The sequence below is a fragment of the Anas acuta genome, chromosome 4, assembly GCF_963932015.1.
Source record: "Anas acuta chromosome 4, bAnaAcu1.1, whole genome shotgun sequence".
In the NCBI taxonomy this organism is placed as follows: domain Eukaryota; kingdom Metazoa; phylum Chordata; class Aves; order Anseriformes; family Anatidae; genus Anas; species Anas acuta.
In genome coordinates, this window is record NC_088982.1 from 61,798,711 (window position 1) to 61,815,566 (window position 16,856).

Below are 16,856 nucleotides of genomic sequence, written 5' to 3' on the forward strand. Positions count from 1 at the left end.
TCCCCCATTGTTGGCTATGCAGTATAATGTATCTCCTCCCATTTTATCTGAACAAGATGTGCCAGAGATATCAAGGCAGATTCATGCTCACCTCACCTAACCCAATGGTCAGGGAGAGCACAAGCGAAGGCAGGGTTTACATTGCAAATTCCACTTGCCTGATACTACTGGGATCTTAACCAAAATTTGGGAAATGGGAGGAGACTGCAAAAAAAATATGTATAGGGGATGTGGAGCTGCTGGTGCCAGAAGTCTCTGGAGACAGCGATAATTGCCACAGCTTGCTTTGATCAGCACGTGTTGAATGCCACCATAAAACAGGGAAGTTTCCACAAGCCCATACTGTTCCAGTGTGAGATGTTGTGCGTTGATCGTGTGACTGCTTTGTGCCAGATCTGCGCTCCTGTATGCCTTTAGATCCCACCTAGTATTTGTGCTTGGGATGCCAAAAATTCACTCCCAAGCACCCATTTAATAAAAGTGTCTGTTTTTGAGATGTGCAGGGGCATGGTGTGGCCTGATGTGGAGATGATACCTCAAGGGCACGTTTTAGAAATAATCTGTTGTGTAAACCGGTAACAACTGAGTGTAACAGGACTTTTAATTTTATTTTAACCACACAGCGCTTGCAGAAGGAGAAAAGCTGAGCGCACGGATTTTGTCTTTGACTTCACCAGCTTTGAGTTGCAAAATCAACCAATTCGGCCAGAAGCTGGAAGAAAACCATCTCCAAAAACAGCTGTCGGGGCGCCTGGGGCAAATTTCACCCCTGCAACATGATTTCTCTGGTGAAACGCTTCAGGGCCATCCCCACCGGCGGCCGCCATGTCGCGGCGGGGCGGGAGCAGGAGGCGGAGGAGGTGGCGGCCGTAGCCCGGCCCCTCATGTCGGCGCAGGCGGGGAAGAGCCGCGGCACCGGCGTCGCTACCGCTTCCCACCCACCCCTTTCCTGCCTTCTCTTCCCCGGCACCGCCGGCAGGGCACGGGCCTGCTCTCAGCGCCAGGCCGCCGCGGTGAGAGCGGGCGGCAGGGACCGGGACCGGGTCCGGGGACCGGCTCCACGCTCCCCGGGGGCGAGGGGCAGCGGCGGGGCTGCCCGCCGGGCTTGGGGCCGCGGGGAGGGCCGGGTTTGGGGCTGCTGAGGGCGGATGGAGTTTGTTTGGACGCCGCTTGGCTTCGCCTGGAGCCCTCGGGGAGAGCTGAGGTGCGGGTTTGAGCTCGGTGGTGCCCGGCGGGGCGGCTGGCAGCGGGTCTGAGCGCCCTCTCCTTCTGCTGCCCGAACAGGGAGCCTGCGTCAGCTGCCTCTGGAGACCGTGGGGAGGGGGGATGCACCCAGGCCTGGCTGCTGAACGGCGAGTAATTGACTGGTTCTGCTGTAGCCTGTGCTAACTCTGAGGTAAGAAGGACGGTGAAAGCAGCCCAACACCACAGCTTCGTGCCTTTGCTGTTCAGGACCTCTTAGCCCTTCTTTGTCAGATGTAGCTTCTTGGTTAGTCCCTGGGCTGTCCCACAAACAGCTGAGGCTAAAAAGAAAGTGAATGTATAAATGTTGAATGACTGATAGTAACTTGAAGGACCTACCCCTATATTACGTGCCATTCTCTGAGGCAGATTTAACATAGGGTGAGGTAAAATGAAATACAACTTGGATGCAGGAATACGTTAACAGAGTTTTGACCTTTGGCCACTAAATAATAGTACTATGAAGGCTTATTTTGCCTTGACAAACCATGTTTCGCCACACATGATATACCTGGCAGCAGCTCTGTGCCGTACAAAGAGACTTGGGAGTCAGTAAGCATATTGGAAAAGCCCTTCTTAAATGGGTCTGGGATGCAGGTGGCAAACCTCTGGTGTGCTCATCGCACGCCCTCGTTACTCACAAATGGCTGTCGGGGAGAGCACAGGAGTAGCTGGGGGGTTGTGAGGGAGAAAGGTGGGTGTATTTTACCTCAGGGTGGGTCAGCTTCCCCACCTGAGAGTGCCAAAATCATTTAGCGTTGGGCAGTTCTGAAGCCCCTGTGCTGTGGAGGAGCAGAACAGCTCAGGGATGGCTGCTGCAGGCCATAATGAGGTGGCACTGGTTTGTCCTGAGGGGATTTTCAGTCTTGTCACCCACACAGAGGATGTAATTTAGGCTTTTACCTGAGCAGGCCTCAGGTCTGTCATCGGATAAGGTCTATTACTTCTTGCCTTAAGCGCTGGATCCCAAAATGATGTACTTCAGTTATTTTCAGTGCTTGCTGTGTAAAGGCATGGGAGCTGTGCTGAAGTGGCTGGTTGTGCAGATACAATGGAGGTGCCGCATGCTGCCTGCTTTCTTTGTTGGCTTACATGTGGGATTTAGTGTCCACACTGTGGAGCAGCTTAACTGCTCAGATCTGTGGCCTGCTTTCCAGTGTAACCCTGTCTGTCCCTCACTGCCATCCTGCAGCGCTACCTACCTCGTGGTCTGAGAAAACAAGGGGGCAAATTTCAGATCAAAATGTTCTAGTCTCAGGTTGTGCCAGGCTGCGGAGATGCTGCACATCAGAAATGTTACAATATGCACTAAAGCCATCTGAACAGGAAGTAAGGGTTAACCTGTGGGCAGTATTACTGCTGTTTCAGAGTATATTTGTGCATCCTTGATTTCAGAGGGAAAACTCCTTAATACTCTTAGTATATCTAGGCCTTTACGTGCAGTCTCTTAGGAGAAAGGATTGTCAGCCTTTGTCTCAAAATCTTGTCGTTTCCAAGTCCGCTTGTAGGAGTTGTATTAAGATGTGCACCTCTCTAGCAGTGGTGAGAACTGATGTTCTGGGTCAAGTGTGGGGACTGTTTTGCTTCTGTGTCTGGTGGTGGTTCCTGTCAGATCTAGAAAGCACAAATTCCAAGCCTGTATAACAAAAGAACAGCCTGCCCTGTGATGGAATTTCTTCCTAATCCTAGTGCTTAGTTATCCCCCAGGTAACTTCACAATGAAAAGGTCTTTGCTAATTAATGAACTCCATAACTGTGCACATACTGAAGTCCTACTGAAGTGTTTGACTTGATGTCTTAGTTAAATGTTGTATTAATTCACATCTTATAAAGTAAATTTAAAAATAAATGTTATTACATCTTGAGTACTTTCCACTAGCTTATACATCATAGATTTTTAAAGCACTTTTGGATATTGATTTCTTCAGTTAGCTATAATGGTGATTTGTTTCCTGAGTTTTTTCAATTAACATAAGAATAGTGCAGCATAAATAACTATTCCTAGTCATTCAGGGATCGCCTGTCTTCTATTCAGAATAAGCAGCAAACAAGCAGAACCAAATTAAATGACTTGGAGCTGTTAACATTTAATTTTACTTTTACTAAATCCAACTGTGGAAAATGCAAGAAATAAGTCTTGTGTCTCAGGGAGGAAATGAATGTGTCTCTGTATTTTGAGTTCACATGTTGAAGGTTTGAGGTTTCTTGTCTTCTGGCTCCTGTGTGTTTTAGTTACTGAGATGCCATGTTGTTCTGCAGGCTTGTCAGTGTTCAAAGTAACTCTTACATAACACCCCTTTCTGTGTTTTCCAGTTCTTCTGTTGAAGAATTGAGTGGTGATAGGGAGAGGGGACAAACTGAAATTGCGTCCAATGTAACCACATTCTTTCTGTTTGTATTCTAGTGCATTCTAGTGCAAACAAATCGCATTGGGTCATGGCGGCAGACTCTATGGAAATTGATGATGCTTTGTATAGGTAAGAATATCTGATTTGGAAGTGTTACTCCTGATTCTTCAGCAATGCTTGGATCTACTCCCATTGATGTGACAGACAAGACTTGAAAACAATATCTGCTGCCTTTTAGGTCCAGGTGTATGTATTTGAACTTTTCTGTCCCTCACTTTAAAAGCGGAGGGTTGAAATGTCCAGCACATGAAACTGAATCCACTTCCTGCAAAGTTTCTTAAACTACAGTTAGTAGTGAGAACTGGTTGGATTGCAGATATAACACATCTTCATGTAAAACTGTTCCTTTATTGGTATTCTAATAGGTGCTTTCTGACTATTAGTGTTTTTCTAGTAAAAATGTAGTTACATACTACAATGTTGAACACAGTTTCAACAGCATCAATAATGAGTGCTTTTTGAAAACCAGAACTAATACTTTTTTTGTTTGAAATACATTCTTTTTCTTCCTAACTCTAGCCTGTTACTTCTTTAACAAAGTAGATATTCCTCTCTTATTTGTTCCTCATCTTCTTTCAGTACAGCCTTTTTGCCCTCCTGTTCTATGCTATGTAATTTACCTACTATATCATTTATTTCATTTATTTCTGTCCGCATGTATATCATCAGTATTTTTCTTTTCTGCCAGATACCAGGGTGTTGGGTTTGGACTGGACCTTAGTTTTGCTTTTAATTTTTTATGTTTTTGTTTTTAAATTTGTTATCTAGAAGGGACTTGAGGTCATTTGGCATGACAATAGCTTAAAGACCCTGTAGTGGAACAAATGGCATCTCTAGAAAAACATGGTGGCGTGAGAAACTTCTTTATTAAAAATAAATGAATTCACATCTTGTGTATGCTGAACAAATGAGGCACTGAATTCAGCACTTGCATGGATTTTTGACACAAATAATAAGGAAGTAATACTTGTCCATCAGAAAGTTTTACTTAAAATGGTTTTAATTTAATTGTGTGGTTGGAAATTGAGCCTTTCAGAGCTCAGGATTTGACTACAAAAGCTGCTGCGTGCTCCGATTTGAATATTTCTGATAGCAAAGAATTTCTTTAGTTTGGTTGTGTCTTCAAGAGTTAATTCTGAAGTGGTTTTATACTATCCTGGAAAAAATTTGCACTGCTTTAAAATATATATTTCTTCCTCTCTAAAACCCAGCATTGAGAAACACTGTAGTAAATGCATTTTGCTATTTCGATTGTTGGTGAAAGTATTACATTCGATATGCATTTATTTCCTAAAGGACTCTACAGGTCAGATCCGTGTATGTTACATCGTCAGTTGCTTGGTGAATGAAGGACTGGTAAATAGAGCTGTGCGTGTGTCACTAGTGACGTGTTCATCTGCAGAACTATTGCATATTAGAAACTGACCAGGATGATAGCAGGAAAGGAATAGCTACTGAAAAGTGAAAATATTTGAACTGACTCTCTTGATTTTATTTGTATCTTGTTTTTGTCTGAATTTATCTTTGATGTAGTCGCCAGAGATATGTTCTTGGAGACACGGCAATGCAGAAGATGGCTCAGTCCCACGTGTTCCTGAGTGGTATAGGTGGTCTTGGGGTGGAGATTGGTAAGTTTAGACAACATTTATGTATAAGCAGAAGCAAGTATTTGTGACCATACCATTTAGATTACTTCTAAAGCTTATTTTGGATGTAATAAGCACATCTGCAGTATATGAGTGATTATATATGTTCGTGACGTGTAAGTGACATAGTTGCTGGAAGGATCCCGTGCTTCTGTCTAGTTCTCTTCTTAATAGAACAAAGTTTTAAATTTTATTTTAAAACATGGTTCCATAAAGCAGATAGCTTTATGCAGTATCTTGTGTCTTGGGTGAAGGTTGAGGTTGGATAATCCCAAGTTATTCCTTTAGGCTTCAGTGTCAATGAAGCTAATACAGGAATAGCCATAGACTGAATTATTCCTGTGTAGGAAATAGGGGCATGAAGGTGTAGGGGAACAGATGCAATTTGGTGAAAAATGCATAATTGTCCCAGTGCAAGAGACCCCAATAACCATTTCCTTTACTCTTTAAGAACCAGCTAAGACTAGTCTTGTCCGTACCTGGGGTATTACCCTTTCAGTTGGCTTTGATGGGACTCTGCACCAGATGCCAGAATTGATCTATCAAGTTCTGCTGTTTATTGTCATTAGTGTTTCTATAATTGCACTTGTGGGATGAACAAACGTAGAGAGCCCTTTTAACCTTGCTTTCAGTGGTGCTTTCAATAGTAGAAGAATACTTAAACCAAACATAAAAGAAAACAAACCCTTAAGCTGTGAAGTTCTTAGAAGTGACATATTGTTACTGTCCACCCACATAACTTTTCACTTAGAGCTTTGCAAAAAATCTGCAACAGTCCCTCTCTCTGTGTGTTTCTTTTTTTCAGCCAAAAATATCATTCTGGCTGGGGTAAAGGTACGTAAAACAGTTCTGTTGTTGGGTATTCTTAGGTGAGTGGGAGGGAAAGGGACAACGCCACTAGCTAGCTAATCTTAAGTTTCTGAAACTGTCTTTCTCTGGGAGGATTGCAAAAAATTTGAGGACTTGAGAGCAAAAACTTTAATAGTCTGCATGTTCTAGTAGTAGGGTATGGGTCTTGCTTTAGCGTGAAATCTGAATTTTTGTACCTTCTGGGATTCTTTGTAGAAGCATTGTGAGACTTTTTGCTCAGGTAGATAATGATAGGACAAGGGGGAATTGTTTTAAAGTAAAAGAGGGGAGACCTAGATTAGATGTTAGGAAGAAATTCTTCTCTCAGGGTGGTGAGGCACTGGACCAGGTTGCCCAGAGAGGATATGGATGCCCCATCCCTGGAGGTGCTCAAAACCAGGCTGGATGAGGCCCTGGGTAACCTGATCTAGTGGGTGGCCTCCCTGCCCATGGCAGGGGGGTTGGAAATGGATTATCATTAAGGTTCCTTCCAACCCAAGCCATTCTATGATTCCACGAAATACCTCATGTAATATTTCATCCAGCTGCTCATCAGGCATTGAATTCACAAAATTTATTGACAAAGTCACCACTCGTAAATGGAGTGATATAAACTGAAAAGCCAATCTGTTCAAAATGTTATCCTGGTCTGTCACCTGCCAGAATCCACTTCTATCGAATTTAAAATGGTTGGGTGTTTTAATCTGACAACTGCTTTTGTGCTGCTGGAATTAATGTTATTAGAGAAGCCTTTTAAGGCTGTTTCTTCCAATCACACTCAAAAATCTGCTTATTTGTAATTTTGGGAGATTGTTCAGTTACAGATGGCAGTTGTGCTTTAATTGCAGTGTGGCAAAAATCATCCTCGGTATTTACATACTCTCATCATTGCAAGCTGCAAGGAAAACATTTAATGTAATGCATCTTTCAGATGCACTCCTCTCTCTCAAACAGTAAGGGTTTTGGCAAAGAGGATGGAGGAGTTCATTCCTATATATGGTACAACTAGGTCTTCTGCAATGCTAGTCCATCAGCTTTTTTTTTATGGGGATTAATCCATCATTTTGGGTGCTAAAACCATATATATTTCTTCCAGTAAATGCTTTTTCTCTTTCTTAGGCTCTTACAGTTCATGACACCAAGCAATGCACAAAATGGGATTTAGGGATCAATTTCTTCATCCATGAAGATGACATACTTAGTCAAAGGAACAGGTTGGTGAAGGCTTTGGGGTGAGGGAGGACTGAACTAGGACCAACAGTCGGATCAGTGGCAAAAATAGGAGTTTAGTGTCTAAGAGCTGTTAATAATATCAGGTACTTGTTAACCCCCTACCGTTGGAGTTTCTGGCTTTGAGTACAATGATGAGGTAGGTATCGTGAGAAGTCTAGGTTGGGGCTGGAATCCTGAGTCAAATATCTCACTTCTTCCAGCTGGGAGCTTGTAACATTAATTTAGTAATGAGGGCCAGGGTGTATTTCTTTCTTAGACTTTCTCAGCCACCTTTGCAAGACTAGAATGTCTCATTGTCTGTTGGACAGAGCTGTTTTCCTCAGACCTGCTAGGAATTTAAGTGTGAAGAACTTAGCTGCTGATTGTCACCAGGATACTTTCTACAGGACTCCTGTAGGGTGTTTGTAGTATGAAATTTGGTTTAGAAAATACAATTTAGTAAATGCATTAAAAAAAAATTGAAAATTGTTGTTTCAGGGCTGAGGCCACACTTCATCGTATTGCTGAACTTAATCCATATGTCCACGTAGCAGCGTCAACTGTGCCATTAGAGGAAACCACAGATCTGTCTTTCCTAAAGCAGTACCAGGTATGTCACTCTGAATTTAAATGTCACAGTATTTTGCTCAGAGCTTTTAATATAAGTACATAAAATGAAAGCAAACTTTAAAGTGTATCTTGAAATGATGGAAAGAAAGAAATGTGTCTTTGGATGAATGAAATGGTCACGCTCATATTTTCAAGGCTAAAACTGTTCCTATCAATTCACTTTGTTGCTTATGGAATTTACTATGATAACAAATAGCCAATTGAGATTACTGTACAATAGTTTTCTTATTTGCAAGATAAAACTGACTTCTTAAGTCATATTGCACAGTGTCCTACGTGTATTTTGTGCATTGTATTCTGTGCAATAGAAACTCAGGCTGTTTAATTAGGTCATTTATGTATGTATCTGTATATCCAGTGAAGTGTAGTGGAAGGAAGGTTTTTACAATTGTTCAGTCATCTGTCTTCTGCCTGTGTGCACGGCTTGGGATGAGTTGGCAGCTCAACCAGATTTCCAAATGCCACAGCTACAGAGATATAACTGAATTGGGGCACGCTGCATAAGCTTTGCAACCCAATATTAACCTGAATTTGAAAAGAATGCTTGCAGAAACTGTGTTATGTATGCAACTTAATGAACACCAGTACTTGAATCTTGTGCAGACCTCCTGGTATGCACTGGTCACTACTATTTGTTTGTTTTGCTAACTTTAATCTTGAAATTCAAGAGCTACGTTTTCTCAGAAATTACCTGTAGATGTTTTCTTGAGTATTGTAAGTAGGTTTTGAGTGATAAAAAGTAAGAATTTGCTGTTCCTGGTCCTGCTCATCTTGCTTCAAGAACTTGTGGAGCAGTAACCTATCTGATGAGAGAACTGACTTGAGACTGCTTTCTGTTATGTTGGGAGTAGTAGGGAAAGGAATTTTGAACATTCAGGGTGCCAAAGTAACTTGCTGTTACTACTACCTTTTCCATACCCTGAAAATGTTGATTGCTTCAAGGGTCTCAGTTTTATTTGTGTTCTTGTTCACAGTGCGTCATATTGACTGAAGTAAGCCTTTCACTGCAGAAGAAGATTAATGACTTCTGTCATGCTCAGCAGCCACCCATCAAGGTAACAACAACCTTAAACACACAATTAATCCATACAGCAAGCATTCGGCACCTCCAGCGTGTTCTATCCAGAAACTGAGAAAGTGGGTTATGAGGTGTATATAGTTTTATGCAGGTACCACGATGACAGAGCAGAATGAGTTTTTGGGAATATACTGCTGCCGTTCTGTTCTGTGCATGTGTCTGATGTTACATGGGTAACCGTAGCTTGGTTAATTTTTTTTTTGGGGGGGGGGGGGGGGAGAGGTGGGGGGAGGAGAGAATTTGCTGGTAAATAAAGTTTTCACTCTTAGCTCAAAATTTCTGTTATGAGAGAACAGGGTGAGACCAAATACAACAGTAGTAGAAATGGCAGTACTTCATTGCCTATTGCTGTGACTCCTGTTTTTTGTGTAGAAGTTCTGAAATGCTAGTGTGAGTTGAAAATCGGTCGGTAATGCTGTTCTGTAGAGTCAGTGACCTGGGTGTATGTCTCAGGTTTCCACCAGAGCAGAAGTTACACCTGCTAGCCTTGGACAAGGTTGGATATTGAGAGTTTATTTCTTTGGTATATGCTGTTTTAGGGATACTTACAACTTTTGCTTTGTTTTGTAGTTCATCAGTGCAGATGTGTATGGAATATGTTCACGTCTGTTTTGTGACTTTGGTGATGAATTTGAAGTGCTGGATACAACAGGAGAGGAACCAAAGGAAATCTTCATTTCAAATATTACACAAGTAAGGGATAGAAGTCATTGTGCTGGTATAACTTTGCTTTCTTATGACTTGTTATTGTCTAAATGACCAAGCAGAGCATTTCAAGTTATCAGCCTGGTAAGCAGTTGAAAACTGCATAGCAGAGGCAAATCAAGCTCCTTGATTGTAGTGTCTACTTCAAAAACAGTCAGTGATGAGTGCTAACACCAGAGAGCATGCAGATGTCCCTTGTCTTAAATTGCTTAAAATTTAACGTAATAACATTGAGGCTTTTTTTCTTGTTGAGTGAAAGGAAGAGTTGAAGTGTGTAGAGGAGATATAGCCTTGTTATGGGAATAGGTTAAGTCTTCAAGTTTCATGACCAAAATAGTCATGACTAGAATAGTCATGAAACTAGCCCTTTTTATGAGAAATTACATCACATATAGAGGACAACCACCAGAATGATCGAGAGCCTGCTTTGAGAAGAAACTTAAGAGTTGATTGTTTTAACCTCCCAAAGCAAAGGCAGCAAGAAAAGGATGTTATAAATAATACTTTCAGTGGAGAATATTGGAGAGTATATCTATCTGATCTTGTATTTTGTAAATGTAAACAATTTTGGCTCCTCTCAACTCTGTTTGGAAGTCCAGACAAGAACCTTATTCATTCAGTAGCAAGTCTTTTGTCATATCTCCACTCTAGATGTAACAATAATCAAGCTAGAAGGGGTCGTATAACAAATTGTATTTGGTCTGAATTAAAACTCATGACACAATGATTTGGGTAGCCAATTCTTCGGTATCTTTAAAGTGGAATGAATGATTTGATCCTCATTAATTATATAAGTCATATGCAGTTGTTTCACATCTTGTCCTGAGTACGTGCCAGGGGAAGGAATATATATATTTTTAAAAATTCTTTCTTAATTGATAATCTGATACTTGAGTTTAACTGTACCTTGCTTCCACTCTCTGAAGTGGAAATATTATTTTGGATAAATCCCTTGTTATGGCAGAAATGAGGCACTAGAAGCGTTAGCTGCAGCTTCAATAGACAAAAAGCTTTTTGTCTATGATAAAGCATGACTCCTTTATACAAGACTCCTTTCTCCTTCCTAACTTTGCCATTTTTTGCTTTCAGTCAAATCCTGGCATTGTCACTTGCCTTGAAAATCATCCACACAGGCTTGAAACAGGACAGTTCTTAACCTTTCGTGAAGTTAATGGAATGTCTTGTTTAAATGGATCCACACACCAAATAACGGGTAAATTGTTTCTTACTCATTTGCAATATACTTATTTTTTTTGACCTTTTTTAGTCCACTGTACTGTTAGTTATTGTAACCAGAAGAATGCTGGGTTGTACAGAGATCATGTGAAAAATTGCCATCTGGCATGGAGGTCTTTCTAGTGTTGTTTCATTTCCATTTAGTGAAGCTTTTCTAAACTCATCTTGTTCCTTAAGAAGTAGTAAAAACTACCAGGTAGTAGAAACTAGTTGGCAATCTCTGAAGTGACTGACAAAACTGTTTTGATTTTTTGGGGTTGTGGATTGTTTTTTTTGTTTTTTTTTTTGAGGTCCTGTAAAACCTGTTTTGGTCTAAATTAACACCACTGTGTATGTCACTGTATGCCTTATAGTTTCTTGGGTGATAATGTAAGTGTGTTGGGATGCATTGACATCACTCAGTTTCCAAGCATGCTTTTGAATATATTTCTCATGAACTGCTGTTTAACTTGCTTTCATCTTCATCGTGTAGGTCTCAAGGCCTACTACTCAGTTCATTCTGGATGATGTGGAATCACCTAATTGAGAAGGAGAGAGAATGGGTGTTCGGAGTTGTGGAGTTGTCCAGTTGTTTTTTAGTACTTTGTGGTCTGAGATAAAAACTACCCTCGAAAGGTGGTTGAGTCTCTGTTTTCTGTGGACTCATTTGTTTAATTAGTTCTGAAGCTATCCCTTCCTCCTAATCATGGCCCAGCTTTTGGTTTCAACTTTCATGTCCCAAGTTATCAAAACAATTGTATGTTGTCTTCCTTTATCTATCTGAGTGATGCTCCACGTGGTACAAGAGGAAAGATTGCTTTGCTTGGCAGTTGGAACATTTTTCTTGATTGCTTGTGGTTCTAGTCACTGGGCTAAAATCCTACTCTGACTGCTATATTGGACACTGCTGTGCACAGTCCAAATAAAACCGAGAGTGATTTCACTGTTGTTACAGAGCTGTGGTCATCAGAATTCCTGTTAAATCTGCTGCTACTCTAAAAAGCTTATTTCATCACAGATCATGTGAGAGTAATACTTTTGGCCCAGAACCTTGCAGAGAGGGACAATCCCATTAGTTAGGAGGATCAATTGTGTTTATGGCTTCAAAGCAAGGTTGCGTGCTAAAACATTAGAGCATAAAAAACGCTGGGGAAAAAAAACACAACTCTTTATTGTTTGTAGAACTGTAACATGCATTGTCACAGTGTTTATTCTTTTTTCTTTTCAGTGGTGTCACCTTACTCATTCAGCATTGGTGATACGTCAGAAATGGAACCTTACTTGCACGGTGGCATAGCTGTCCAAGTGAAGACCCCCAAGATGTTTTATTTTGTAAGTGTGCCTTGGCACAACCAGGTTCCTCGGTGATAACAGTCTAAGCACTGAAAGTAGAGTTCAGGAGGTCCATGTTTTGGTCAGCCATGATACAGGTTTACACTTACTGGGTAAGGATAGTGTTGCTTATTAATAAAACACAAGGAAAAGGAAATACTTTGAATTCAAAGTTACTGGCCAGTGTAGAGGAGGTAAAATAAATAAATAAATAAATAAATTAGGGGCAATCTATCCCTGTACTGCTGGTGAGTCCATGAAAGTCTATGAATATGTGTTTTTTTGGCAGCCTTCTGAGAACAAGCAAGAGTGGATGAGTTTTTATGAGAGGGATTGCAAGGCACATGGTGCCGTGATCCATTTTGAACCCACAACAAATAAATCTTGACTGCCTTTAAACATCCTGGTAAAAAGCTGGAAGTAAGGATCAGCTGCTGGTGGTATGAAAATGCCCAGCTCAGCATATGAGCTGTCTTGTCTCTTCAAACCAGTGCCTTCCCATTTCTTGCTGGATTGTGAAGTTTTTACAAGCACATAAGTGGTAAAATCTTTGGTAGATGACAGCAGAGCAGATTTGGAAATGAATCTTGCCACTGCAATGTAAAAGATGTCTGTGACACTTTTGACTTATAAAATTTTCAGTACGTTATTATATTATGTATCTTTCTGGGTATTAGTAATGAAGGCAGTAATAGAAATGCTAGTGAAAAAGGATATTCAGTTCTTAGTCTCTTCAGGAAGAGCAGTGACCCTTTCAGTAACTGTTATTTTCATGCATTCTTTTTTTCCAGGAACGGTTGGAGAAGCAGCTAACAAATCCATTATGCCTAGTTGCAGACTTTAGCAAGCCTGAGGTAATTAATATATGGGAATATTTTAACTCTAAAACAAAGAGTGCAATCTGAAGCTTTATATGTACAACAACATACATTTTTAACTCTTCTGCAGTAGTTAAAACGAGAACTTAAATTATGAAATGAGAGTAGGATATCAGTTTGTGTGGTCACACAGAATGTACGTTACGGTTTAGATCCCTGTAGAAATTTGTTACCCACTTGTCCGTAAATCTGCTGTTTAAAGTCTTGGGTTTTCATAACTATTTAATGCGTGGGAGTATTAATTTTGCAAGAGAGAATGATTTTTCTTTATCAATGATCTTTGGTTGATTAAAAAAATACGCTGGAAGTCAAGACAATTTAAAAAAATACTCATAGGTTGGTAGGAAACTGCAGTTAAGTGTGAGAATATATTTTTTCATTGAAAAAAAAAAGTTTCAAAAGTATTTAAAATCCAAAAGAAAGCTACCCATATTTGCCTTTAACACAATTTTATTGAAGTGTTATTCATATTCAAGGAATGTAAGTCCTTGTTAGTCCACGTTAAAATCTTACACTAAAAAAAGTTTGATCTAGTGGGTTTTTTTTTGTTTGTTTGTCTAATAATGTAAGATCTAGCTTGTCTGTTCAGATTTTCTACTGTTGACCATTACTGTTGGGCTTTGATATTGAGGTTTGGCAGAATGCAGTACATTCTAATGTCTATTTAAAAGAAGATTACATTGTTTTCCAATTTCAGTGCTAAATTCTTTTGGTGGAATCTTTAGTTGAACTTGGTCGAAGTGGGTGCTGAATGTGCGTGAAGGGTATTTATTGCGTTACTCCTGAGCAATATTTATTGAACCCATTTTGTGAGATTGGTAGCAGAAGATACCTCAAGTTGGCTTTTTAATGCTACTCAAAAACTTTTTTGGATCTGTACAGTTAAGAGACAATGAAGTGAAAATGTAGCAGAACTGTTCAAATAAACAGTTGCTTTTGTCTCCTCCAGTTTGAGTATGTAACTCATCAACGTGTATTCTTGTCTTAACAGGCACCTTTGCAGATCCATGTTGCCATGCTTGCCTTGAACCACTTCCAGGAGAACTTTGGTCGCATGCCAAACATTGGGTAATGCAGCAGTCTTGTGTTTGCTAAGTCTTGAATCAGATCTCTCCTCTGGCTTGATGTGCAGCAGCATTCCTTGTCTGTCTAGTACTTAAGAGATGACATAGAAAGGGAAAGCTGAAATCTAGATGCAAAATGGTACCTGTCTGGGTTTTTAACAAGGTGTTTCCGGTGTAGCAATGGCACTTTCTGGGCCTAGGTAGACAGAAAATCCAGCTGCTTCCTTCTGAAAGCAGTCCTGCTCTGTTCCATTTTTTTCACATTTAAATGTTAAACTGGAAAAGTTGTTTCAGTGATTCCTGAGTTATCCTGCAGCGTATGGATTCAAATATCTGAAGGCTTTGTTTTTGTCCATAACTTTTTTCAGTTGAAGCTCTTTATGTGCATAATTTTGACGCAAATTAGACAAAGCTACTTAAAAAGTGTAAGTCTCAGCAGCTGACTTGCATATAGACTTCTACACTGAGACTCTTATTCTTGAGCCAACCTTGACATTTAAACTGCTTTTTAATGATCAATATTAAAGCCGATACAAATTTCCAAACTCTTCCTACTGTAGCAAATGGCTCATTCTCCATTGATTATGTTTTTAGGACTCTAGAATGTTTAAGTGATCATTATTGTTTCTACCCTGGTGTCTAGATGCCTTCAAGATGCTGAGGAAATGCTGAAAATAGCCATGTCTGTAAGCAAAACACTGGAAAACAAAGTGAGTAACAAATCAGTGTCATTGTGAGTAATTTCTGATGCACTCATTTAGTTGCCTAAAGGTTGTGCTTTGGTTTTTGGCCCTTCTTCTGGTCTTTGTATCCAGTGATGGATTTGCTGACTTTATGAAGGCCACACAAAGTGATACAGTGGTGTATCAACACTGGTTCAATCAAATGGTTGCCTCACACAAATGTTGAATCCATGTGTCTATGTGAATCCAGTTTCTAGGTCACTGCTCGTTAGATGTTCAGGGTATGTAGTGCATCTGCCCTAGCTGGAAATCATTTTTCTAGACAGAGTGAAGTAATTTCTTTTACTATAGATCAAAAAAATAGTCTATGGTGCTGTGAAGTGCTGGCTTGCTCAGTTGATGGGATAAATCTGTTGTTATCATGTCCTATTTTTCAGCCTCAGGTAAATGAAGATACAGTGAAGTGGCTGTCCAGAACGGCTCAGGGATTTCTAGCTCCTCTGGCTGCAGCAGTGGGTGGTGTTGCTAGTCAGGAAGTCCTGAAAGCAGTAACAGGAAAATTTTCTCCATTACAGCAATGGGTAAGGCTTTTTTGTTTCTTTAGCTTTATTTGACAGTGATGTAATCAATGTATGGTTGTGTGTGAATGCTGTATGATCAAAGGAGGTCTAACAACCTTCTACCAGGAGAAGGAAAAGGATTTGATGCTGAACTTAGGGGAAAAAAAAAAAAAGTTTGGTTTTTTAATACAATGAAAGTGCAGCAGTTTTAACCAAAAATTTTATATTTGGGATTCAGAAATCATATTGTTTTTTCTATAAGCAAGGCAAGTGTTGGCCTGTCAGTGCAGGGCTGCAAAGGTGTGTTATGGTCCAGAAGCCTGCTGAAGCTGCTGTACTTTCAGGACCCCCAGGACAAGAGTTAGAATAAAGTTAGATTAAAAATGTCACAGTCCAATCACAGTCCTCTGGTTAAAGTCATCACAAGTCAAAAAGTTGTGTCTCAGATTTTGGTGAGCTTTTCTCTGTGTCCAGGCACGTTTTTCCTGTCCCCTAAAATTGTGCAGTGAACTGTAATGAACCGAATGCTGTATAGTCTTCCATTGACAATAAAAGTTCAGGACTTGTAAGTTTCTTAACTCTGTTGTGCATGGAAAATATTTGTTTTTTAAACTAAATGTGATTTTTTGTTTGTTTTTTTTTGTTTGTTTTTACAGTTGTACATAGATATGTTAGACATTGTTACACCTCTGGAAAAGATGGGCTCTGAAGAGTTTCTTCCACGGTAAATATAAACACAATCTGCTGTTTTATATACTTTTCATATCTGAGTCTCAGTCAGGAGTTCAGTGCAGCCTTCTGGAGGAGGGCAGGTTTAGGTTTAAGAATGTGTGTCCTATTTGAGCGTGGGAAGAATAGGGATTTTCAGGGGCTTAGTCTGGTTTTCTTAATTTGCATCGAAGTGCAGTTTGGCAATGATATTAGCATGATAAATGTCAGCTTGATACTCTCCTGTTTTTTTTCCTGCCCCTCTGTAGGGGAGATAGGTATGATGCCTTGAGGGCTTGTATTGGAGACCCTCTATGCCAGAAGCTGCATAATTTGAATGTTTTTTTGGTGAGTATGACTGAAACTGTTGGGCTTCTTGCAAATACTCTGCTAGTACAGCTAATGCCACTCGTCTCAACTATTTTAAAAAATAATAATAATAAATTAGGCCTGATCACGTGTGTCACTGCATATTGGCATAGACATCCATGTAATAGATAAGTCCTAAGCTGCGTGGTACATGGTGCCCTGTGCAGTGCTTGACTTTTGGAGCTAGCTTTATATTTAGGAATCCAGTTGGATCTTGAAAATCTCTAAGGACAAAGGTTGTATGTCTCTGGACAACCAGTTCCAATGCCTGTTTAGT

At 40.3% G+C, this 16,856-nt stretch overlaps 1 protein-coding gene across 2 annotated transcripts in view; it reads left to right on the forward strand.

Moving 5' to 3' along the window:
- Positions 1 to 869: 869 nt before the first annotated feature.
- The window catches only part of UBA6 (ubiquitin like modifier activating enzyme 6), a 31,734-nt gene continuing 15,747 nt past the window's right edge, over positions 870 to 16,856 (forward strand). The window contains exons 1-17 of one of the 2 annotated variants that reach the window (XM_068681603.1): positions 874 to 1,013; positions 1,285 to 1,396; positions 3,647 to 3,719; positions 5,184 to 5,278; positions 6,102 to 6,130; positions 7,265 to 7,359; positions 7,856 to 7,967; positions 8,962 to 9,042; positions 9,636 to 9,758; positions 10,860 to 10,983; positions 12,214 to 12,317; positions 13,109 to 13,171; positions 14,187 to 14,263; positions 14,903 to 14,969; positions 15,380 to 15,523; positions 16,159 to 16,226; positions 16,480 to 16,558. In XM_068681603.1, the coding sequence (XP_068537704.1) occupies positions 3,679 to 3,719; positions 5,184 to 5,278; positions 6,102 to 6,130; positions 7,265 to 7,359; positions 7,856 to 7,967; positions 8,962 to 9,042; positions 9,636 to 9,758; positions 10,860 to 10,983; positions 12,214 to 12,317; positions 13,109 to 13,171; positions 14,187 to 14,263; positions 14,903 to 14,969; positions 15,380 to 15,523; positions 16,159 to 16,226; positions 16,480 to 16,558 (1,302 nt within the window). In that variant the 5' untranslated portion in view covers positions 874 to 1,013; positions 1,285 to 1,396; positions 3,647 to 3,678. Of the gene's footprint in view, positions 1,014 to 1,284; positions 1,397 to 3,646; positions 3,720 to 5,183; positions 5,279 to 6,101; positions 6,131 to 7,264; positions 7,360 to 7,855; positions 7,968 to 8,961; positions 9,043 to 9,635; positions 9,759 to 10,859; positions 10,984 to 12,213; positions 12,318 to 13,108; positions 13,172 to 14,186; positions 14,264 to 14,902; positions 14,970 to 15,379; positions 15,524 to 16,158; positions 16,227 to 16,479; positions 16,559 to 16,856 lie in introns of both variants that reach the window. The other variant, XM_068681605.1, reaches the window with a different exon arrangement.